Raw genomic sequence first — 25,424 nt, 5'->3', positions numbered from 1 at the left:
GGAAGCATGCTGGATTTCTGACGATCATTAAGTGAAAGTGTTAGTCGCTCAGTCATGTCCGACTCTTTGCAACCCCATGGACCGTAGCCCACCAGGCTCCTTTGTCTATGGGATTCTCCAGGCAAGAATACTGGAGTGGGTAACCATTTCCTTCCCCAGGAGATCTTCCCAATCCAGATATTGAACCCACGTCAATTGCATTGCAGGCAGATTCGTTAGCACTGAGCTCCCAGGGAGCCCTTAAAGTCCTTAGGTTAGCTAAGCAGGGCAGAAATGGGGAACTGAGATGCTACCACGGCAGGAAGCAAACCAGGAACAACGTTCCCTTCACGTGGTCAGCTGCGGAAGACATGCGTTCCTGCCAAGCACAGCACCCTGGCTTCTCGGAGTGAGGACACAGCCACCTTGGGGCTATAAACCACCGGAAGGCTGCCAGAGCCCCAAGAAGCGTGGGAGGCCGAGGAGTGTGAACCTGCCTTGCTGGGTCTCGTGCACCCACAGTGGCACCTGCTCGTGGACAGACAACCACCCCTCCTCCTCCAGGCCCCTGGGTGGCAAAGGATAGTGGCCCAAGAGAGCCTCTTCTCCAGCCCAGCAAGCTGCCTGGGAGCTGGGCCAACAGTGGGACTCCATTCACCATGGCTGGCTCTGGCCCCACTGCTTCCCAGAAATGTGTGAGTCAGAGAAGTCTGCTGCTGCTGCTGCTGCTGCTAAGTCGCTTCAGTCGTGTCTGACTCTTAGCGACCCCATGGACTCCAGCCTACCAGGCTCCTCCATCCATGGGATTTGCCAGGCAAGAGTACTGGAGTGGGTTGCCACTGCCTTCTCCGTCAGAGAAGTCTAGGTCATGTTAAAAGACTATTCCCCAAACCAGACCATGGTAACTTGTTAATTCCTTTGTCCACTGCCACTATCTGTCTTTATGCTGGGGTGTGGATGGGTGTGGAAGGAGCAGGAATCCTGTTGGTGATAGACAAGCAGACAGATGGGGTGAGGGGGGTGGCTGAGGGTTAGAGACTAGGCCAACTCCTCCTGGCTGCAACATTCACTAGCTGTGATTTCTCTGAACCTCAGTCTCCTCACCTACAGAATGAAGAGAATAAAAATGAAGCCCCTTTCTCACATGGAGAGATAAGAAGGTGAAAGTACTTTAAAAATTAAATGTGTTCTAGAATTGCAAAATATTACTCTTGTACAGTGCCCTTAATATTTTAAGCTTAGACATTTGGTTTCAAAATTTAGTTTCTTCTAAGACAGCAAAGGAGATACAGGTGGGTGCAGGGAATGGAAGGAGAGAAATGCTCTGCTGCTTAAGACCATCAGGGTGGCAACTGCAAGAAACACCAACAGCAGGCTGAAGGCTACAGTGTGAGGACAAGCAGGTCCAATACCCTTGGCATGATGTGGAGACACACAGAGAAAGATGGTCGTGGTGCAGAGTGGCCTGGTGAATTAGGCTGGAATGTGACATTAGCTAAGAAATCCATCAGATTCTACTACTATACACACACTCAGCAATTATAAGGGTAAGAGTCTAAGAGAAAAATTACATACCAAGGAATACCCCACTCCCTGATGATACAGTCCCATCCCATCTATAAGCCACAACATTCCCTTCATTGCCATTACTATTATCATGGTTATCACCACCCTCTGCGGAAGGAAGGGCGGAAGTGGGAAATGAGATCCCAGGCAGGGCTGGTGAGTCCTAACAGGCTCCAGATCAGAAAAAGCTGGAGAACACAATTCTAGTTAAGTCTTCCATCGGCTTCCAAGCCCCTGAAAATCGGACTCAGTATTTGGAGCATGTGAACACCTGCAAAAATGGTGAGGGCAGGCTGTGTCAGAATCCAAGCAGAAGACCACGGGCAAATCACAGCTTCTCACTGAGCTGGGCAGAAAGAAGAAGAATGAAAATTTCTCAGAACACCCCAGGCACGTCACCCTTCCAGGAAATAGAAACAGGACAGGAAGGCAAGCCTAAAGTTTAATTCTCCAAAAGACAGCAACTCAACCAAGGTGAACTGCTAACATGGTATGGAAAGCCTCCAGAAATAGAAACTACCACCTTGATACTCCTGTCTTTCACTAAGAATCCAAACGCTCCCTGGGTATTAAATAAGCTTTCAAATGAGGTATTCCCTCATAGCCACTCCAGAAAGAGTAGCAAAGAACAAATCAGAAACTACACAGCATGCTCCCAGGCAGAATGTGAAACAAATTCAGATATACTTCACATACTGTGGCACATATATCCTGATAGGCTCTGGCTGGTGATGGATGCCATGCCCTATTCAATGAAGAAATGTTGAAAATGACATCCAAAACTCCTGCCCCAGAGAACACGGAATGCTCATGGAAATAAACAGGAAGAGTTATAAGCCAAAAAGGTGTTGGAGAAGCACAATTTAACTCTCCAAATTTAAATAGCATTTATTAATACCATAACAAGAAGTTTACAAAAACTGGGACATATCCACTTCATTTCCAAAAATTAGAGTTGGAAGGAACCTACGTCGGGTGATTGTGCTACACAAATAGAGCATTTCCCCCATGATGAAGGAACTTGAATCAGTTCCAAAAACCAAAACACAACTTGAAAATTCCTACCATTTTTGGAGTCACAGTTAATTTACAATCTTAACTTCCTATTTGTTAACATTGCTTTTGAGAGGTAGTGGTTCCCCAAATAGGCTGAACACTAGAATCCCCCAGGGGGTTGTCTGAAAATACAGATTCCTAGGCCTCATCACTGTAATCAATCATATATTCTCATTCATATTCATTCTCTCTTCCTCCATCTCCCTCTTCCTCTCTCCCTCGCTCCCCATTCCTTTCTCTATCTCTACCCCTCTTCCTTTTAAACCTTAAATGAACTTGGTGTTTGGGAAATATACTACTAAGCCTCGATAAATATTGATTCCTTTGTTCTAACTTTAACAAATAAAGCCTGGATGATAGCTAGCTAACTGAAACAAAAATGATTTGATTATTAAATATTAAAAGAGAAAACAATAAATGAGAAAGGAGCAACTTCTTTCATGTCCCTATAACCAGAGCTACAAACATCCCTAGCCAGTATGTTCTAAACTAGGTTCATCTTGGTTCAATGACAGCTCCATTGAGAAAGCTAAGGACACAGGCCCAGTCATCTCCATGGTTCACAGACACAGTCCTGACTCTCCAAAAACCTGGGCAAACACAACTTTTATATTTCTCCATGGAATCTACTCCGTGCATAAGCACATTTACCTGCTTTCCTGGTGGTGAAGTATAATGAAAATATTTGAGATTTTTATTTTGGAAATGGAAAGCTTCACCTATGAGCCTCCTGTTGATCCACTCCATCAGCTCCTTACTCTACAGAGAAATCACAATGGCTTATTGAAATCTTTCCAAATTAAAGTCTTCTCAACTTTACACTTAGTGACAATGGGACTTTCAATTCAAACTGAGAGATCCTTTCAGTGAAACTATATTTAGAACTTACAAAGAAACCACCCTCTTCTCACACCTAAGAAGAGCGAAGGAGTAAAAAAGAAACCAAAAGGTTTCCTTAGTATAAAACACACAGCAAATATTTGGAAAGAAGTGTGTGTGTGTGTGTGTGTGTGTGTGTATAAAATCACAAATGTGCCAGTCTTCTCATTGAAACTACAGGGCTGTTTTTTTTTTTTAAAGAAATAATTACATTTAAAATATATTAAATTGGTTTTCTCCTACCTGAATCCTCAGACATGTCCTTTGGTAAGGCTTCATCAGTAGCACTCTTCAAAGCTAGCAGTGTTTTGTTTTTAAAGAACAAGAGAGAGAAAAGAAGAGAAAAGAAAAAATTATATCTAAAGCATGTCACATTAAAACAAAGAATTCCAAGTTATCACTTAATGAAAACAGTGTTCTATATGCCTATAAGTTGCTATAGCACTTACTAAAACAATAAAAGCCTCCTAGGGTATGATAATGGACTCTATTCCTACAGAGAATAAAGACATTTTCAATGTTCCAGAGAGAGTGCCACCAGTGGCTTGGGAGAGTATTACCAGGAAATATCAAAATTCCCCATCTTTTCCCAAGCAAAGACATCAGGATCTCTCTGGGAGTGACAGCCAGGCTTCAGGATTTTTAGAGCTTGCCAGGTTATTCCAATGGGCATTTATGGCTAAGATCCACTAGTAAAGAGAGTTATCAAAGTACTTGTTGCTATTGATAATGTCCAGGTCTGCCTGCCCCTCCTGCTCAAACACTGAAATAGAGAGCATGCAATTATTGTAATTGTTTCCCTGTTGGCTCAGTGAAGAATCCGCCTACAATGCAGGAGACCTGGATTTGATCCCTGGGTCAGGAAGATCCCCTGGAGAAGGAAATGGCAACTCACTCCAGTATTCCTGCCTAGGAAATCCCATGGACAGAGGAGCCTGGTGGGCTACAGTCCAATAGAAGGGATACTGGCTTGAGAATTAGAAAATCTTGGTTCTTACCGCTGCTCTTTTTCTTACTGAGTAAATGATTCATACTGCCTGAACTTGAGTTTACGCATCTATCTATTTTAGGTGATAAAATATATCAGCCTTCATTCAATTTTGTGAGGACCGAATAATGCAGTGCATAAGGACGGACTTGATGGATTGTAAAGCATTATAATAGAAGCATGGGAGGAAGTAGGGTGTTCTTCCTTCTCTTCTAGACAGTGCCAAGCCAAGTCATCCCTGTGCTTGATGCTAGCTATAACAAGCAACACTGTGCTGCAATGCTCTCACCCACCCACTAAGATAAGGAAATTGCTGCTGGGCTCCACGTCACAGCCCAACGCCCACAAAGTCACAGAGAATAAAGCCCAGGGACAGAAACTCTCTCCAGAAGGTAACTTCCTCGACAGTTAGATATGTGTGCAAATGTACATTTATATTGATATTCTGGGATCACACCTGCCAACACAAGATGTTATGTTCTCAAACCATTCAGCTTCCAGTCATTTCCTAATCAGTATGGCCAGATTCCAATATAAGGTGTCAGAGTAGCCTGAGGATCAGCTGTAAGTACAGGGTCGTAACTGAAGTGCTTTGGACACTCAAGCTTATTACTGCTTTATGAACTATAGTTCGGTGACAACAACTGAACAACTTAATCCATCCAAATGTGTTCATATACTGAGAACAGTCCTCATACACTCTAGAAACCAGCCATTCCAAGAGAAGTAGATAAAAAAATACATAAAAAAATGTTCCTAAAGGAAGAAAACTCATTCTTTACATACCTTGTTTGTCATCACCAGTCACATCTTGGGTAGGGACAGGAAAGTCGGCCATGTCTTTAATAGACAGCTTCTTGGAAAAGAAAAGAAAATTAATAATATGGGTTGGAATGAAAATGAAGTGACGTGCATATATGATGAAAATGTTTTTAAAAGCTGTACATTTTGCCAATATTTCTGTCTTCCACAAACCTTGACATTTAATATTATTTTTTTAGGTTTCTATTGAGGTATAAGTTAATTTGCATTTAAAAATTTTATATACACAGAGGAAAAATATAATGATTTAAGCTGAGGTCTATATATAGAACATACATTGTATCTGAATCTGGTATGGGATTCGGCCAGAGTCATAGAGCATTTGCCCATAACTTCAGTCTAGAACAAACCTATGCTCTAGCTATTTTCTCACAAGCAGCAAGAGGTTGTGACAAGTAGTCCCATCATGTGGGTATTTGCCAGAATCTCTTATGCAGAGGGTGCTCAAACCTGATTCAAATAGCCTCCCTGTCATGAAATAAGAGAATTTTACTGCTGTGCAGAAGAAAACTTTCTGCTAACTCATTTAAGGGAGACGTTTCCACTTATACTAAGATGAACACCCAAATTGATCACATGCTGATTAGTTTAAAAATCTGTGTAAAACCTACTTACTATAATTTCTTATAAATGCTTAATTAATGGACTCTGTCTTAATGGACTCTGTCCTCTGATAAGATTAAAGGATAATATATTCATATTTGGTATATATATAAACAAATTATAGAAAGCTATATAAAAACTGAAGGGTGATTGGGTACATGGGGATAGGGATAAGAGGAAGACTTGTCACTATAAGCCTTTCGGTATTCTTTTTATTTTAAATATATTCAAAGAATCAAATAAAGATAAATTTTAAAACTTAAAGTAGGATAAATTCCTGGAGTTATCTGGTGCTCCTAAAGGTTAATTGGTTTACCTCTCAGAATCAGAACAGCCCAAGAGAGATAAGCAATACTTTTGTTTTCAAACTGTTTCAAAGAACAGAGTTACAATACTGCTGGGTGGTAATCTGACCTAGGGTTTAAGAATGCTCAGACAAGTCATTCTTGGCATCACGATGAAGCCTCCAGATCTAATTTAGAACACAGAATGTATCTCAAACAAATGTATCTCAACCATGCCCTTCTTTCATTTTCTTGTCCCAACTGGATTATAAACCAGATCCTTAACAAAACAAAATAATTTAGGAGTAGAAAAAAACAGATAAAAAGAAATCCAAAAGAACACCACTTAAAGGAATTTAAAAAATCTAAATAAATGGAAATACATTCTGTGTTCATGGGTCAAAAGACTTAATACTGTTAAAATGGTGATACTCCCATTTCATCTACAGAAATTGAAGCAATCCTTTTATTTATTTATTTATTTATTTGCAGAATTTGACCAGTTGGCCCTAAATTTCATATAAAAATGCAAGGGACCCAAAATAGCAAAAATATTCTTGAAAAAGAACAATAGAGCAAAAACTCACAGGAATCAAGACAGTATAGTACTCACATAATGACAGACATATAGATCAATGGAACTGAATTGAGAATCCATAAATAAACCCTTACATTTGTGGTCAACTGATTTTCAACAAGGGTACAAAACAATTGAGTAGGGGAGAAATTGTCTATTCAATAAATGATGCTGAGACAACTTGATATCCATATAGAAAAGAATGAAGTTGAACCTCTTCTTCACAATCTCTATAAAAATTAACTTAAAATGGATCACAAACCTAAATGTAAGACCTAAAACTATAAAACCCTTGGAAGAAAACATAGGAATAAATCTTCAAGATTTTGTATTAGGCAAAGGTTTCTTAGACATGACACCAAAAGCACAGGTAAAAAAAGAAAAAAATTAGATAAATTCTACTTCACCAAAATAAAAAACATTTGTGCTACAAAGGATACTATCAAAAAAGAGGAGAAAAACAAAGAAAAATACTTGCAAATTATGTATTTAATAAGAAACTTACATCTAGAATATATAAAGAACACGTAAAACTCAGACAACCCAGTTTATAAATGGACAAGAGATAAGAATAGATATTTCACCAAAGAAGACACACAAATGGCTAGTAAACACACAAAAAGATGCTTAATATCAGTAGCCATTAGGAAATTCAAATAAAAACCACAGTGAGATACTTCTTTATTCCCACTAGGATGGCTAAAATCAAAGAGTGATAGTAAACAAAGTTAACAAGGATATGGGGAAATTGGACCCCTCATACATCGCTGGTAGAGGAATGTAAAATGGTATAGCTGCTTTGGAAAGTAGTTTGCTAGTTCCTCAAAAAGTATAACACAAGGTATAATGTGATCCAATTAATTTACTCCTCAGTTTATACCCAAGAGAAGTGAAAACATGTGTGCACACAAAAACGTGTACATGGATATTCATAGCAGCATTTTTTCTAACAGCCCAAAAGTGGAAGCAACCCAAATTTCCATCAGCTAAAAAATGGAGAAACAAAATGTGTTCTATCCATACAATGGAATGTTATTCAGCAATGAAAAGGAATAAAGCACTGATAAATGCTACACTGCGAATGAACTTTAAAATATTATAAAAAGTGATCTTATCACAAGAAAAAAAATATTCTTTCCTAATTCTTTAATGGTGTCTCTATGTGAGATGATGGATGTTCACTAAAGTTATTGTGATGATTATTTCAAAATGTGCATAGTCAAATCATTTGGCTATAGACCTTAAACTTATCCAGCTGTATACATCAACTATGGAAGCAGTGACAGATTTTTTTTCTTGGGCTCCAAAATCACCATGAACGTGGACTACAGCAATGAAATTCAAAGATGCTTGTTCCTTGGAAGACAAGCCATGAGAAACCTAGAGAGCATATTAAAAACCAGAGACATCACTTTGCTGACAAAGGTCCATATAGTCAAAGCTATGCTTTTTCCAGTAGCCATGGACGGATACGAGAGTTGCACCACAGAGTTACACGTATTCCCCATAAAGAAGTCTGAGCGCTAAAGAATTGATGTTTCAAATTGTGGTGCTGGAGAAGACTCTTGAGAGTTCCTTGGACAGCAAGGATACCCAACCAGTCACTCCTAAAGGAAATCAACCCTGAGTATTCATTGGAAGGACTGATGCTGAAGGTCCAATACTTTGGCCGCTTGATGTGAAGAGCTGACTCATTAGAAAAGACCCTGATGCTGGGAAATATTGAAGGCAAAAGGAGAAGAGGGTGGCAGAAGATGAGATGGTTAGACAGCATCACCAACTCAATGGACGTGAATCTGAGCAAACTCTGGGAGACAGTGGAGGACAGAAGAGCCTGGCATGCTGCAGTCCACAGGGTCACAAAGAGCTGGACATGACAGAGACTAAATAACAACAACGACAACTAATACATCAACTATATCTCAATAAAAATGGAAGATCAAAGAACAAACATTATACTAAATGAAAGAAGCCTGTCACAAAAGACCACATGTTATATGTTTCTGTTTATATGAAATGTCCAGAATAGGCAAATTCCAGAGACAGAAAATAGCTTAGTGATTACTAGAGGCTGGGGCAAGAGGAGAAGAGTTGATGACTGCTAATGGGTACAGGTTTTCTTTCTGGAGTGATGAAGATGTTCTAAAATTAGACTATAGTGACAGTTGCACAACTGTCAATATACTCAAAACCATTGAATTGTATACCTTAACTGAATGTGGTATGTGAATTATATCTCAATAAGCCTGTTTACAAAAAAAGCAATTCAGTAACCTAAGAAACATGGCTAAAGACACATATACTTGAAACTGTAATCTTTACTTTTTGATGGAAATAAGTACATGGTACAGCTCTGCTGTCTTCTAAAAAAGATGTACTGCTGAGCAAACTTCTCAAGACCTGAATCAGCTATAACTCCATTCACAACAAACACCTGCATGGAGTCATCCCTCACAGGGCTGCTGGTACCAAGTTCTATTTAAACTCCAAGCATGAGGACTTCCCTGGTGTTCCAGTGGTTAGGACTCAAAGCTTTCACTGCCAGGGACCTGGGTTCTATCCTTAGTCAGGGAACTAAGATCCCACAAAACATGCAGCACAGCCAAAAATAAAATAAACTTCAAACATGCATTCCTGTGTTTCAAATATCTCCAGTTCCAGATTTGACAGCCATCTGTATATTTGGCCCTTTCCTTTTAAACAGATGATAAGTGAGTACAATAATAGTCACGCATGGATGTGAGAGTTGGACTATAAAGAAAGCTGAGCACTGAAGAATTGATGCTTTTGAACTGTGGTGTTGGAGAAGACTCTTGAGAGTCCCTTGGACTGCAAGGAGATCCAACCAGTCCATCCTAAAGGAGATCAGTCCTGGGTGTTCAATGGAAGGACTGATGTTGAAGCTGAGACTCCAACACTTTGGCCACCTAATGCAAAGAGCTGACTCATATGAAAAGACCCTGATGCTGGGAAAGATTGAGGGCAGGAGGAGAAGGGGAAGACAGAGGATGAGATGGTTGGATGGTATCACCGACTCGATGGATATGAGTTTGGGCAAACTCCAGGAATCGGTAATGGACAGGGAGGCCTGGTGTGCTTCAGTCCATGGGGTCGCAAAGAGTCAGACACAACTGAGTGACTGAACTGAACTGAAGTGAGTAAATGGGGAAAAGCAACATGAGTCAGTAATTAATTTCTCAAAAAAAAAAAAAACAACCCAGCATTATTTGTCTCTGTTGGAAAGGCGAAGACTATATGATACCATAGCAAGATGGAACAAAACGTTTAACCAGAAAGAATATGAATTAAGACATTTTTTAGTAAATCACCTAAGAACAACATAATTTTACACAAGCAAGGCTACCCATAGCAAAAAAAAGTTTTTTTTAATTTAAAAATAAAACAAAAAACCAAAAACCAGGGCAACTGCATAAGAGTTGTAGCATCCTGGCCTGACAGACAAACTTCTACGGACACTGCCAGCAACCCAGAATACACTGGGGGCTATGAAAAGTGGCTGACAATCATGTCTGCTTCACCATCATACACATTCTACAGAAAAAGAAATTGAAAAAGCCAAAAGTCTTTGAATGCACATCTATCACTCCACCTAAAATCACTTTATCTCTTTCCCAAGAGGAGAAATCTGCTAAGCAAAGGAGCACAGAGGCTACAACACACACACAAAAAAAAGTAGCAGAGAGGCTGAGAGAGATGTTATCAGAAAGAATGATGCAGAAGCAGGCTGGACTGGCTCAGAGAGGATGGCAACCACAACACACACTACAGGCACCAGCGCCTCATGGGGGAAGAATAAATAATCACACACCATCACAAGAAATTTTGTAAATGACCCTGTATCTTGCCTTTGATTTCTATCATCTTGCAACGTCAGAGCACGGTAATAGAAGCCTATGAACAAACCTCCATTTATGAAATACTTCCAGACTTTTCTCAGGGTGGGAACAACAGACATCGTAAGTTGTCATCACGACAATTATAACGGTGGTGATGGTGATGATAGTGCTGATATTAACAATAACCATAAGGACCCCTAAGCACACGTCTAAGCCCATCAATGGCCCATCATTAAAGGAGTTTTTCAGGTTTTTCTTGAGGATCATTCAAATTAGGCAGCTTTGAATGTGATTTGGGGCCCTCATATATAGCTCTCAAACTTCCTCTCAAAACTCTTCTGATTCATTATACCCTATTAATACCCAGCTGCTAAAAATACAGCTTTACAATGTTTACTTCAGAATTAAAGTTTGGTTAAAGTAAATAACCTGTATTCCATTTTTTTGGCTTAGTTTGGCAATACCTAAATTTCACCTCTAAAAGGTCAAGAGGCTACTTTGTTTTTTTCTCCAAATCTAGTTTTAGGAAGAAAAGAAAAAAAAGGATAATTACAGATATATTTGGTGTCTAAATCTGAACTGCTGAGCTTCAAAGTACTAAGTATGAAGAGAAAACATTATGAAAGCAGATTTTCCAGAGCTTGTAAAGAACATCAGCTAACGGATTTAAGTGTACACACATCCTTACTTACTAACATATGATGATTTTTTACCTCCATCCGATTCAAGTCACGGGGTTGTTGGTTTGCTGGTATTGACTCAGAATAAGAATCAAATAACGCACAGTCCCACTTGGGTTTAGGAAAGGCTAAAAAGAAACAAAAAGAATACATAAGAATATATACTTTAGTCATAGTGATCATTGTTTTCTTGCAGCTTTTCTGTGCTTCATAAATAGAACAACAAAATCAGCCAGCTCCTATACTAGAGATGGCACTCATCATGCTGAAGTAGTATTTCATGTTTTTACATATACAAGCTGGTACTTCTACCATGCCTACTCTACACACAATTAAACTAAGGAACAGTGAAGTGAAGCACCTTAGTCAATGTCAAAGAGCCAGTAAATGATGAACAGGAACTTGAACTGCCAGCAGTCCTGCTGGAGAGTCCATGCTGTCAGCATTTCATGTTATATTAAAAACACAGAAGTCATTTTCCACCTTAACCATCAGTATCACAATACTTCCGTTTTAACTATGATACTAGCAACATGTTTAAATGGCAGTGACTATGGTGATAGTTTGCATACCATAAACATTAACTGAGGAAATACTCCATTTTAGCTATTACTATTGAAATAAATGGGCTTCCCTGGTGGCTCAGAGGTTAAAGCGCCTGCCTGCAATGCAGGAGACCTGGGTTCGATCCCTGGGTCAGGAAGATTCCCTGCAGAAGGAAATGGCAACCCACTCCAGTATTCTTGCCTGGAGAATCCCATGGGCAGAGGAGCCTGGTGGGCTACTGTCCATGGGGTCACAAAGAGTCGGAAATGACTGAGTGACTTTCACTATTGAAGTAAATAGACAAGATCTTACAATGCTGTGTGCTGAAGAAAATTTTATGAAATACTCATTCCTTTTGGTTAGCAGGAATAACAAATGTAAGAGCACAAGCTCTTAATGATTTATAACAATGAAATAAGAATCACATTATGGGTGTATTTCAACACAGTAAGTGCAGAGACAGCAGTTGTTTGCTGGGTAGATGAGTGGATCAGCATAAGAAAAATCATGCTACCTGTTAAGCTAACACTGAACACTCCCACTATTTCTTAGAAGCAGATTCTGTTTCACCACTTTTGTCACAAAGTAAGTAAAAAAGAAATGTCTGAACAGCTAAGGAAATTGTCAATAGTCCAAAGAGGAAAAGCAGACTGGGGTAGATAGTAAACAGAAGCTACAAATCAAGTTTGTCAAGACCAGCTATTAAGAAATCAAAATTTTAATGGCATGTTTTTAAAAATATTGTTAATCAAATGTTAAAACATGGACAGGTGTTGTTTTGAATCCTTTCTCACCCTCCCATCACCACCAGAGTTTGAAATGCCAACTTCCCTCTTGGTAAAGTAGTGGCCACCAAGAAAGAGCTGCCACACACACTGAGCACAAACACCTTAGATCGTTCCTCTGCTTCCTCTGGTCTGCATTTCACTGATAGCAGGTGGGACAAACCTTGAGCCCCAGTGATTTTTCTGACTATACCAAGTCGTCTCACCCTTTCCTTGGTTAAAAAAAAAAAAAACCCTCAGCAAAACACGTTTCCAAATTTGTACCATCCCTCAATCCAGCCCCAAGAGGAGTTTTAACCAAGGTAAGATTTCTCTTTCTAGCTGACCAATCAGTGACTTGGCTACAATTATACACTGATGCCTTATCAAGAAGAAGTTGAGCTGTGTAGAAAGTTAACACTTTCAAAAACTACCAAGGCCATCCATTCACTGCTAAATCTCTCTCCTGCAAGTCCCCATGTCTCCTCCTCCACCGTCACTTCCCAGTGCCAGCCTCCCATGGCTGTGATCCACTCTGCCATGATCTGCTTTTCAGTTTCCACCCTCCATCCTCAAAACCTGCTCTCAGTTCAGCAACCAGCATGACCGTTTCAAACAGCAAATCTGATTGTGTCCCTTCCCTGCTTCAAACACATCATCATTGCCCATGATCTGTTCCCCACCTTCCACTACAGCCATATCCTCAGGACCTGGCTCTCTGCACTCCAGCCATCATGACCTGAAGTTCACATGCCTCCCCTGCTCCAAACTCCCTATCAGAGAGGGACACTGCAGCATACCTGCTGTCCCCTCTGTCCAGAGCCCACTCTTCCCCCTTCATCACCTGCAGTGTCCTTAGCTCACCCTTCATGTTTAAGTGCAAACATTAAAGGAAGTCCTCTCTAAAGTCATCCATTCTCCAACTGTCTGTAAGTCCTATGATGGTAAGAACTCTCTTTTATATAGCACTCTGACCACAGAGAATAACACAGTGCCTCTGACATAGTATATAACCAGTAAGTACTTTTAACAAATTATAGGCTAAAAATCTATACCAAAATCCACCCAGTCACCTAGACATAAAAATATCCAAAAGCCCATAAGTAAGCCACCAAATAATCCAAAGTCTCCTTCTAATTCTGCCTTTTAATTTTCACTGTTGGCAGGCAGGGGGGAAAGAGATACAACAATTTTTGTTTCATTATTTTATTGAAAACAAGTTTATATATTTACGAATGCACAATGGTATCAATCAAATTTACACTCTTCACCAATGTTATTGAAGACTGGATTAATTTGTTTTAAAGACCAAATAGAGCTCAATTTGAAAATTTTTGAAACAAGAGCTAAGTTTTTTAAAAATTCAAATTTGGTCTCATAAAAATGAACCCTCAAAATGAATAGGACCACTAATATTTTTCAAAGTCTAAAAGCATAGAGAAGACCTCAATAGCTCTGGCCATTTTCTTGAATCAAATACAAAAATAAACAAGGATGATAAACCATTTAAAAGTTAACTACTAAACCCTTAGTTATCTTATTTACCTAAAATGTATTTACTATCCCTATGTTTGATGGGGTTTTATGAGGTCTCTCATGATTTTTGCTAGAACTATATAATTATTATTTAAGATGAATCCCACAAACTGGAAATGATGGGACATTTTTATTTAATTGAAGGGTATGTGATAGATTCTTCTGGTTTTTTCTATATAAATGCATGCTACATAAAAGGTCACAAACAAATTGGTGTGGGGGCGGAGGGGGGGTTCAAACAAGAAGTCATGATACTTGGCTTAGGTTCCATGGCCACATTCCATAGAAACAAGGAAACCGCATTCATCAAAACCCCAAAATGGAAGATGGCAGAGGAACAGGATGGGGAGACCACTTTCTCCCCCACAAATTCATCAAAAGATCATTTGAACGCTGAGCAAATACCACAAAACAACTTCTGAACGCTGGCGGAGGACACCAGGCAGCCAGAAAGGCAGCCCATTGTCTTCAAAACGAGGTATGACAAAATATAAAAGATAAAAAGAGAGACAAAAAAGTTAGGGACTGAGACCCATCCTGGGGAGGGAGTTGTAAAAGAGAAGTTTCCAAACACCAGGAAACCCTCTCACCAGTGGGTCTTTGGGGAGTTTTGGAATCTCAGAGGGCAACATAACTGGGAGGAAAAAATAAAACCCACAGATTACATGCCTAACTGCAAATCCCAGCGGACAAGTAGCCAAGACGCTCACATCTGCCACCAGCAAGCGGGGGCTGAACGAGAGGCACGGGCTGCAGTGCTTAGGGTAAGGACTGGGCCTGAATGCCCTGAGGGCAATTTGAGGGAGCTAACACGAGATAGCAACCCAAACTGTGGGACAACCAGAGAGAGAGGGAAGGAAAAAAAAAAAAAAGAGGAAAGAGAGAGAGAGAACTTTCCCAAGAAAAGCTCTAACCTAAGGCACTGCCGGGCCCACTCACAGAACAAAGGACTGAGCTAATACCAAAGGAAAGCTAGCTGGCAGCAGACTGGCCCATTCCCCACTGGAGGAAGGGAGGCAGGTAGATGCCAGCCAGAGCCGGAAGGAAAGGGGCAAACTCGGCCCCAGAGACGGCATCCTCTACCAAACTGCGAGCAGGCTCCCAGTTGCTAACCAAGTTTTCCTGGGATCCTGGATGGTTGACATCTGCCAGGAGGGTTGCAGCCAGAGATCAGCTCCCCAGAGGAGACACACGGCACACCTGAGACAGCGCTCCCGCTGTGCACTGGAAAACAGAGCAGCCAGGACCAGGGAGGTGATAAGATGCACCGCCCCACCTGAGGAGAGTGCGCTCACCAAGCACCTGGTCGCCCGAGCTGCTCAGACCTGGGAAGGGCACAAAACGTAGGCCCAACCGAGTCTGTGCCTTTGTGGAATACCGGAGAACCTGAACCTGACTGGCTTAGACCTGGGAAGTGCATACAACCCAGGGCCCGCCATAGACAGTTTGCCTGCAGAGCAACCATGGAGCCTGAGCAGTGCAGACCAAGAAAGCACACACGCCATGAGTGGGGGCAAACCCAGCGTGGCCCAGGCACTGCAAGCACACCCCATACAAACCAGTGATATTCGTTTGCAGTGTTCCTCCCTCCCACAGCACGACTGAACAAGTGAGCCTAAATAAGAGACCACCTTCGCCCCCATGTGTCAGGGCAGAAATTAGACACTGAAGAGACTTGCAAACAGAGGAAGCCAAAATAAACAAAGAAGAGGAACCACTTTGGAAGTGACAGGTGCAACAGATTAAAACCCTGTAGTTAGCACTGGCTACACTGGAAGGGACCTATAGACCTTGAGAAGAAGTATAAGCTGGGACAAGAAACTATCTGAAACTGAACTGACCCCACACTGCCCTCAAGAGCTCCAGAGAACCTTAAGATATATTTTACTATTATCATTTTTTAATTTTTAAACATTGTTTAAGTTCTTTACTATTCCTGTAATTTTCATTTTTTAAAACCTACTATTACCTTGCAAAAAAAGACCCTATTTTTAAAGCAAATTTCATTTTTTTTATAACTTTCACAATTTTGGTTTTTTTTTAATACTGTATTTTTGACAGTCTAACCTCTACTCTAGATTTTTAATCTTTGCTTTTTGGTATTTGTTATCAATTCTGTACCTTTAAGAACCCAATCTTCAGTACCCATTTTTACTTAGGAGTGTGATTACTGGCTTGATTGCTCTTTCCTTTTGACTCTCCTTTTTCTCCCCCTGGTCACCTCCATCTCCTCCCTCCCCCTTCTCTTCTCTACCCAACTCTGTGAACCTCTTTGGGTATTCTGGGCTGTGGAGAACACTTAGGGAACTGATCACAGGCTAGATTGGTCTCTCTTGACTACCCCTCCTCTCCTCCTGGTCACCTCTATCTCCTTCCTCCCTATTTTCTCTATGGAACTCCATGAACCTCTCTGAGTGTTCCAGACTGTGGAGAGCAAACATGGAATTGATTACTGGCTAGACTGCTCTCTCCCTTTTTGATTACCCCTCTTGCCCTCCTGGTCACCTTTATCTCCTTCCTCCCTCTTCTCTTCTCCATGTAACTCTGTGAACCTCTCTGGGTGTCCCCCACTGTGGAGAATCTTTTCACCATTAACCTAGATGTTTTATCATTGGTGCTATATGGATGGAGAAGTTTTGAGGCTACTGTAAGAATAAGACTGAAAGCCAGAGGCAGGAGGCTTAAATCCAAAACTTGACAAGAACAGAAAACTCCTGACTCAAGGGAATATTAATCAACAAGAGCTCATCCAAAAGCCTCCATACCTACACTGAAACCAAGCTCCAGCCAAGAGCCAACAAGTTTCAAAGCAAGACATACCAAGCTAATTCTCCAACAACGCAGGAACATAACCCTTAGCATTAAAATACAGGCAGCCAAAAGTCACACCAAACCCATAGACACCTCAAAACTCACTACTGGACACTCCATTGCATTCCAGAGAGAAGAGATCCAGCTCCACCCACCAGAACACCGACGCAAGCTTCTCTAACCAGCAAACCTTGACAAGCCACTTGTCCAACCCCACCCACAGGGAGGAACCTCCACAATAAAGAGGAACCACAGACTTCCAGCATACAGAAAGGCCACCCCAAACACAGCAGCCTAAACAAGATGAAAAGGCAGAGAAATATTCACCAGGTAAAGGAACATGATAAAAGCCCACCAAACCAAACAAAAGAGGAGGAGATAGGGAGTCTATCTGAAAAAGAATTCAGAATAATGATAGTAAAAATAATCCAAAATCTTGAAAACAAAATGGAGTTACAGATAAATAGTCTGGAGACAAGGATTGAGAAGATGCAAGAAAAGTTTAACAAGGACATAGAAGAAATAAAAAGAGTCAATCAATAATGAATAATGCAATAATTGAGATCAAAAGGACTCTGGAGAGAACCAACAGTAGAATAACTGAGGCAGAAGATAGGATAAGTGAGGTGGAAGATAGAATGGTGGAAATAAATGAAGCAGAGAAGAAAAAAGAAAAATGAATCAACCTCAGAGACCTCTGGGACAATGTTAAATGCCCCAACATTCGAATCATAGGAGTCCCAGAAGAGGAAGACAAAAAGAAAGACCATAAGAAAATAGTTGAGGAGATAATAGTTGAAAACTTTCCTAAAATGGGTAAGGAAATAGCCACACAAGTCCAAGAAATCCAGAGAGTCCCAAACAGGATAAACCCAAGGTGAAACACCACAAGACACATAGTAATCAAATTAATGAAGATCAAACACAAAGAACAAATATTAAAAGCAGCAATGGAAAAACAACAAATAACTCACAAGGGAATCCCCATAAGGACAGCAGCTGATCTTTCTATAGAAACTCTTCAAGCCAGAAGGGAATGGCAGGACATATTTTAAGTGATGAAAGAGAAAAACCTACAACTCAGATTACTATACCCAGCAAGGATCTCATTCAAATATGAAGGAGAAATCAAAAGCTTTACAGACAAGGAAAAGCTGAGAGAATTAAGCACCACCAAATCAGCTCTTCAACAAATGCTAAAGGATCTTCTCTAGATAGGAAACAGAAAAGGTTTATAAACTCGAACCCAAAACAACAAAGTAAATGGCAATGGGATCATACCTATCAATAATTACCTTAAATGTAAATGGGTTGAATGTCCCAACCAAAAGACAAAGACTGACTGAATGGATATAAAAACAAGCCCCCTATATATGCTGCCTACAAGAGACCCACCTCAAAACAAGGGACACATACAGACTGAAAGTGAAGGGGTGGAAAAAGATATTTCATGCAAATGGACACCAAAAGAAAGTAGGAGTAGCAATACTCATATCAAATAAAATAGACTTTGATATAAAGGCCATGAAAAGAGACAAAGAAGGACATTACACAATGATCAAAGGATCAATCCAAGAAGAAGATATAAGAATTATAAATACATATGCACCCAACATAGGAGCACTGCAGTATGTAAGGCAAATGATAACAAGTATGAAAGGGGAAATTAACAGTAACACAATAATAGTGGGAGACTTTAATACCCCACTCACACCCATGGATAGATCAACTAAACAGAAAATTAACAAGGAAACACAAACTTTAAATGGTACAACGGACCAGTTAGACCTAATTGATATCTATAGGACATGTCACCCTAAAACAGTCAATTTCACCTTTTTCTCAAGTGCACACGGAAACTTCTCCAGGATAGATCACATCCTGGGCCATAAATATAGCCTTGGTAAATTCAAAAAAATTGAAATCATTCCAAGTATCTTTTCTGACCACAATGCAGTAAGATTAGATGTCAACTACAGGGGAAAAAAAAACTATTAATACAAACATATGGAGGCTAAACAACACACTTCTGAATAAACAAAAAATCACAGAAGAAATAAAAAAAGAAATCAAAATATGAATAGAAACAAATGAAAATGAAAACACAATCCAAAACCTATGAGATTCAGTAAAACCAGTGCCAAGGGGAAGGTTCACAACAATACAAGCCTACCTCAAGAAACGGGAGAGAAATCACATAAATAACCTAACTCTACACCTAAAGCAACTAGAAAAAGAAGAAATGAAGCACCCCAGGGTTAGAAGAAGGAAAGAAATCATAAAAATTAGGGCAGAAATAAATGCAAAAGAAACAAAGGAGAACATAGCCAAAATCAACAAAGCTAAAAGCTGGTTCTTTGAGAAGATAAATAAAAGAAACAAACCATTAGCCAGACTCATCAAGAAAAAAAGGGAGAAGAATCAAATCAACAAAATTAAAAATGAAAATGGAGAAATCACACAGATGAGAGAAATACAAAGGTCATAAGCAACTACTATCAGCAACTATATGCCAATAAAATGGACAACTTGGAAGAAATGGACAAATTCTTAGAAAAGTATAACTTTCCAAAACTGAACCAGGCAGAAATAGAAAATCTTAACAGATCTATCACAAGCACAGAAATAAAAACTGTAATCAGAAATCTTCCAAAAAACAAAAGCCCAGGACCAGATGGCCTCACAACTCAATTCTACCAAAATTTATAGAAGAGCTAACACCTATCCTACTCAAACTCTTCCAGAAAATTACAGAGGAAGGTAAACTCTCAAACTCATTCTATGAGGCCACCATCACCCAATACCAAAGCCAGACAGAGGTGCCACAAAAAAAGAAAACTACAGGTCAATAACACTGATGAACACAGATGCAAAAATCCTCAACAAAATTCTAGCAAACAGAATCCAACAACATATTAAAAAGATCATACATCATGACCAAGTGGGCTTTATCCCAGGGATGCAAGGGTTCTTCACTATTTGCAAATCAATCAATGTGATACACCACATTAACAAATTGAAAGATAAAAACCATATGATTATCTCAATAGATGCAGAGAAAGCCTTTGACAAAATTCAAGATCCATTTATGATAAAAACCCAACTGAAAGCAGGAATAGAAGGAACATACCTCAACATAAAAAAGCCATATATGACAAACCCACAGCAAACATTATCCTCAATGGTGAAAAATTGAAAGCATTTCCCCTAAAGTCAGGAACAAGACAAGGATGCCCACTCTCACCACTACTAGTCAACATAGTTTTGGAAGTGTTGGCCACAGCAATCAGAGCAGAAAAAGAAATAAAAGGAATCCAGATAGGAAAAGAAGAAGTAAAACTCCCCCTATTTGCAGATGACATGATCCTCTACATATAAAATCCTAAAGACTCCATCAGAAAATTACCAGAGCTAATCAATGAATATAGTAAAGTTGCAGGATATAAAATTAACACACAGAAATCCCTTGCATTCCTATACACCAACAATGAGAAAACAGAAAGAGAAATTAAGGAAACAATTCCATTCACCACTGCAATGAAAAGAATAAAAAACTTAGGAATAAATCCACCTAAAGAAACAAAAGACCTATATATAGAAAACTATAAAACACCGATGAAAAAAATCAAAGATGACACAAATAGATGGAGAAATATACCATGTTCATGGATCAGAAGAATCAATATAGTGAAAGTGAGTATACTACCCCAAAGCAGTCTATAGACTCAATGCAATCCTTATCAGGCTACCAACGGTATTTTTCAGAGAACTAGAACAAATAATTTCACAATTTGTATGGAAACACAAAAAACCTTGAATAGCCAAAGCAACCTTGAGAAAGAAGAAAGGAACTGGAGGAATCAACCTGCCTGACTTCAGGCTGTACTACAAAGCAACAATCATCAAGACAGTGTGTTTCTTGCACAAAGACAGAAATGTAGATCAATGGAACAGAATAGAAAGCCCAGAGATAAATCCATGCACCTATGGATACCTTATCTTTGACAAAGGAGGCAAGAATATATAGTGGAGAAAAGACAATCTATTTAACAAGTGGTGCTGGGAAAAACTGGTCAACCACTTGTAAAAGAATGAAACTAGAACACTTTCTAACACCACACATAAAAATAAACTCAAAATGGATTAAAGATCTAAATGTAAGACCAGAAACTATAAAATTCCTAGAGGAAAACACAGGCAAAACACTCTCTGACATAAATCATAGCAGGATCCTCTATAACCTACCTCCCAGAGTAATGGAAATAAAAACAAAAATAAACTAATGGGACCTAATTAAACTTAAAAGCTTCTGCACAATGCAGGAAATTACAAGCAAGGTGAAAAGACAGCCTTCAGAATGGGAGAAAATAATAGCAAATGAAGCAACTGACAAAGAATTAATCTCAAAAATATACAAGCAACTCCTGCAGCTCAATTCCAGAAAAATAAGCGACCCTATCAAAAAATGGGCCAAAGAATTAAACAGACATTTATCCAAAGAAGACATACAGATGGCTAACAAACACACGAAAAGATGCTCAACATCACTCATTATTAGAGAAATGCAAATCAAAACCACAATGAGGTACCATTTCACTCCAGTCAGAATGGCTGCTATCTAAAAGTCTACAAACAATAAATGCTGGAGAGGGTGTGGAGAAAAGGGACTCCTCTTACACTGTTGGTGGGAATGCAAACTAGTATAGCCACTATGGAGAACAGTGTGAAGATTCCTTAAAAAACTGGAAATAGAACTGTCATACGACCCAGCAATCCCACTGCTGGGCATACACACCAAGGAAACCAGAATTGAAAGAGACACATGTACCCCATTGTTCATCACAGCACTGTTTACAATAGCCAGGACATGGAAGCAACCTAGATGCCCATCAGCAGACGAATGGATAAGGAAGCTGTGGTACATATACACCATGGAATATTACTCAGCCGTTAAAAAGAATTCATTTGAATCAGTTCTAATGAGGTGGATGAAACTGGAGCCTATTATACATAGCAAAGCAAGTCAGAAAGAAAAACACCAATACAGTATATAAACACATATATATGGAATTTAGAAAGATGGTAATGATGGCCCTATATGCAAGACAGCAAAAGAGACACAGATGTAAAGAACAGACTTTTTGACTCTGTGGGAGAAGGCGAGGGTAGGATGATTTGAGAGAATAGCACTGAAACATGTATATTATCATATGTGAAATAGATCACCAGTCCAGGTTCAATGCATGAGACAGGGTGCTCAGGGCTGATGCACTGGGATGACCCTGAGGGATGGGATGGGGAGAGAGGTGAGAGGGAGGGTCAGGATGGAGAACACATGTACACCCATGGCTGATTCATGTGAATGTATGGCAAAAACCACAGTATTGTAAAGTAATTAGCCTCCAATTAAAAGAAAGAAAAAAAACCCAAAATGGAATGAGAGAGGAGAGTGAGACAGAGAAGGGGACACAGAGAGAGACACTGAAGAGGAAATACAGCAGTGTATCATGCTGCCCACTTACAAACTAGTTCCTAAGGACTCCTGACAGTCTCCCCAAGCCTGTAAGGAAAGGGAGCAGGCTGGAGTTACAGTCCACTGGTGTCAGAAAGCAGCTGCTTTAAGCAAAGTCCAAGTTCTGAAATATGTATTTGCATTTGCTCTGTGAACCCTCCCCTTCATACGTTTTCTGAGGACCTCTGGGCATGATCCTATGGGTCATGCTTCCCCCAATTTTTTTACCTGTCCCTGGCACCAGACATTCTTCCCTCTGGTTGAGCCTCCACCCATTAGTACATACCACAGAATGACAGACTTTTTTATTAATATTTAAGAGTCAGTGATCTCAAGACTGACTTAGATAGGTAACTGGTCACTTTGAATCTCATGCCTTTATGAGGAAGGGACAAGACAAGATAATCTAAGATCTCTTCCAGATCTAACCACAAAATTTATGCTCTATTAATGACTAATCACATTTTCTTTAGACACTGGTTACCTCTTGCCAGTAATCATCAGTGACTAAGCTATCATGTTTTAGAGATCCTCCCTAAAAAGTAAGAATTGCTATCGAAACCACCAGCTGTTCCTGGACAGCCGTTTCTTTCAAAGGAAGCTATACTTCTATGAGTAATAGAATTCACATCAGAAATCAGTCCATTGCCTTTGAATGGTCAAAAGGCACTAGTAATTTTTTCAATCTTCCAAAGAAGTTAATACAAATGTTGGACTCATCATAACTCTAATGAAAAAGACAAAGAGAGTTCTATTCCAACTCTCTAGCATGCTAGAATGAAATGTTCTGTATCTTTCATCTGATTGCAGTTATATGCGTGAATATATGAAAAAAACTAAGTGCACCTTTAAGATTACAGCCTTTCATACATTTTACTGCATGGAATTCTTAAACTTTTTTTATTAGGTACAAGATTCCTAGTCCATTCCATTGCCCAAGGTCACTTAGGAACACCAGAATTGGCCTGAAGATGCCAAGTCAGCACTGGCTCTAAAGAAAGATCTTCCTCTTCATGTTTTTATCAGCTGGGGGTTCAGGAGTTAGCTGGTCCACAATTTTTATGAAAGATGTGAAGAGCTGACTCATTTGAAAAGACCCTGATGCTAGGAAAGATTGAGGGCAGGAGGAGAAGGGGACAACAGAGGATGAGATGGTTGGATGGCAATACTGACTCAATGGACATGAGTTTGGGTGGGCTCCGGGAGTTAGTGTTGGACAGGGAGGCCTGGCGTGCTGCAGCTCTTGGGGTCGCAAAGAGACGGACACAACTGATAGACTGAACTGAACTGAAGTGACCTTGGTTCAAATCCATCCAGACAGTACTCACACTTACCCAGATGATCCCTATGACTCACATGATAAGTTCTGAGTCTAATACCAGTTAAAGAAAGTAACTATAGATACAAAGAACTCCTCAAACTATGTGGACATCATCTTAAAAAGCAAAAGTTTCTTATAAGGTCAGGATGGGAAACACCTAAGGTTTGGGATTTATGACCAGGCCTTACCTGCTTGCAGGTACTCTGGCTGCAGAGTTGGAGGCAGGCCCTCAGGCAATGGGTAGCCATTCTTTCGGGCCACAATGAGATGAAATGCAGCACAGAACTCTGGCAGGGTCAGGGCTCCATCGCAGTCGGCATCACTCAGTTCCCTAAATATAGCAGATATCATGAGAGCCTAACATGGGGCTCAGAGGTAAAGTTGCTCAGCCTCAAACATGCAAACACAACTCCTAGGCTCCCTGGTGGTGGCCCTGCAGGATCCCCCAAATTCATATAAAATCTCAGGAGGCCACACAGAGGAAGAAAAATCAACACCACTAGCATGAGTAGCACTTTATAAATTAAAATTTAAAGTCTTCAAGTTCTCCAGTAGATCTGTTTTTCTAAGAGAATGCACAAGCAAAAACTATGGGATGAAAAGGAACAGGATGCCCACAATTTCACAGTTAGTTGACACTCATTCAATAAATGCCTGGTGACAAGTGCCCGAGCCTGGCACTTGAAATAGCTGGAGGAAGGGCTGGCCCTGCCCTTTCACCTGGCCCTGCCCTTTCACCAGTGTCCCGGCCATTACTCAATTACCCAAACTCAGATACAAGCACTACATTTTTCAGCTTTAAGGAAAAACCTTAAACATTTCAAGTCACACAAATGTTCCATCAAAAATTTGCTTGAAAATTCTCCTGGAAAAATACAAATAAGCTCAGTAATACTTGTTGAATTATATTTTCAGATAAAAATAGCAACTAGGGAAGGCTGGAACCAGATGAGATGGAAAGTAAGAAAGGGAGAGGCTTGAAAAGGCTTATCTTTGCTTCAGTCATTGTTTTCCACTGAAAAGCAGAGACCTATTTGCCAAAACAACTAAGACCCAATAAGCTCAACCAGCCTCTTAGGTGTACAGAGACAAATACGCCTGTGTTAGGATAAGCAGAGAGAGAAGGCATATTTTTTTCTACTTGAAAGAAAAACCATGGAACTCTGGAACTTTCCTTTGGAACTTCACACCCACCTCCCCCTGGAATATTCAGAAAGTACCAGGTCCCCAGGGTAAGGATCCAGGGAACTTTTTAAACGATGGGTGGAGAGAGGCCCACAAAGCTTCTGTGGATATGTCTCAACAAAAAGATAGGAACCCTCATGCTGATAAATGTTAAGACTGGGAATTTTGTCGAAACAGACTGTGTTCTTTACAAAATGATAACTTCTTTTTTTCCCAAGCTTTAAAGCCTAATAAGGTTTGCCATTTTTCTTTAATGTTAGAATATATTGCTGAAGAACCAAAAGCCAGCTCAGGATCCCAGATACAGTAGCATTTACAAGTGTCAATGGAATAGTTTTTCAATATGATGCACAAAACATGACAAGTAATTTTAAATTCCACTATAATTTTTTTGTAAATCCTCATCTAAAAAGTTCTACATAAATATTCCAATACTTTAATTATATATTTATAGCAGC

General features: G+C 39.9%; 1 protein-coding gene across 2 annotated transcripts in view; it reads right to left on the bottom strand.

Annotated features, from left to right (window-relative positions):
• The window catches only part of REPS2 (RALBP1 associated Eps domain containing 2), a 254,183-nt gene that overhangs the window by 103,899 nt on the left and 124,860 nt on the right, over positions 1-25,424 (bottom strand). For both annotated transcript variants that reach the window (XM_065916435.1, XM_065916436.1), the window contains exons 8-11: positions 23,970-24,112; positions 11,325-11,419; positions 5,255-5,324; positions 3,724-3,777 (exon numbers count right to left, since the gene is read on the bottom strand). In XM_065916435.1, the coding sequence (XP_065772507.1) occupies positions 3,724-3,777; positions 5,255-5,324; positions 11,325-11,419; positions 23,970-24,112 (362 nt within the window). The remainder of the gene's footprint in view (positions 1-3,723; positions 3,778-5,254; positions 5,325-11,324; positions 11,420-23,969; positions 24,113-25,424) is intronic.

This window comes from Muntiacus reevesi, chromosome X (assembly GCF_963930625.1).
Source record: "Muntiacus reevesi chromosome X, mMunRee1.1, whole genome shotgun sequence".
NCBI classification, from domain to species: Eukaryota; Metazoa; Chordata; class Mammalia; order Artiodactyla; family Cervidae; genus Muntiacus; species Muntiacus reevesi.
The sequence above is the reverse complement of the archived record's forward strand: the minus strand, read 5'-3'. Positions and strand labels throughout refer to the sequence as shown.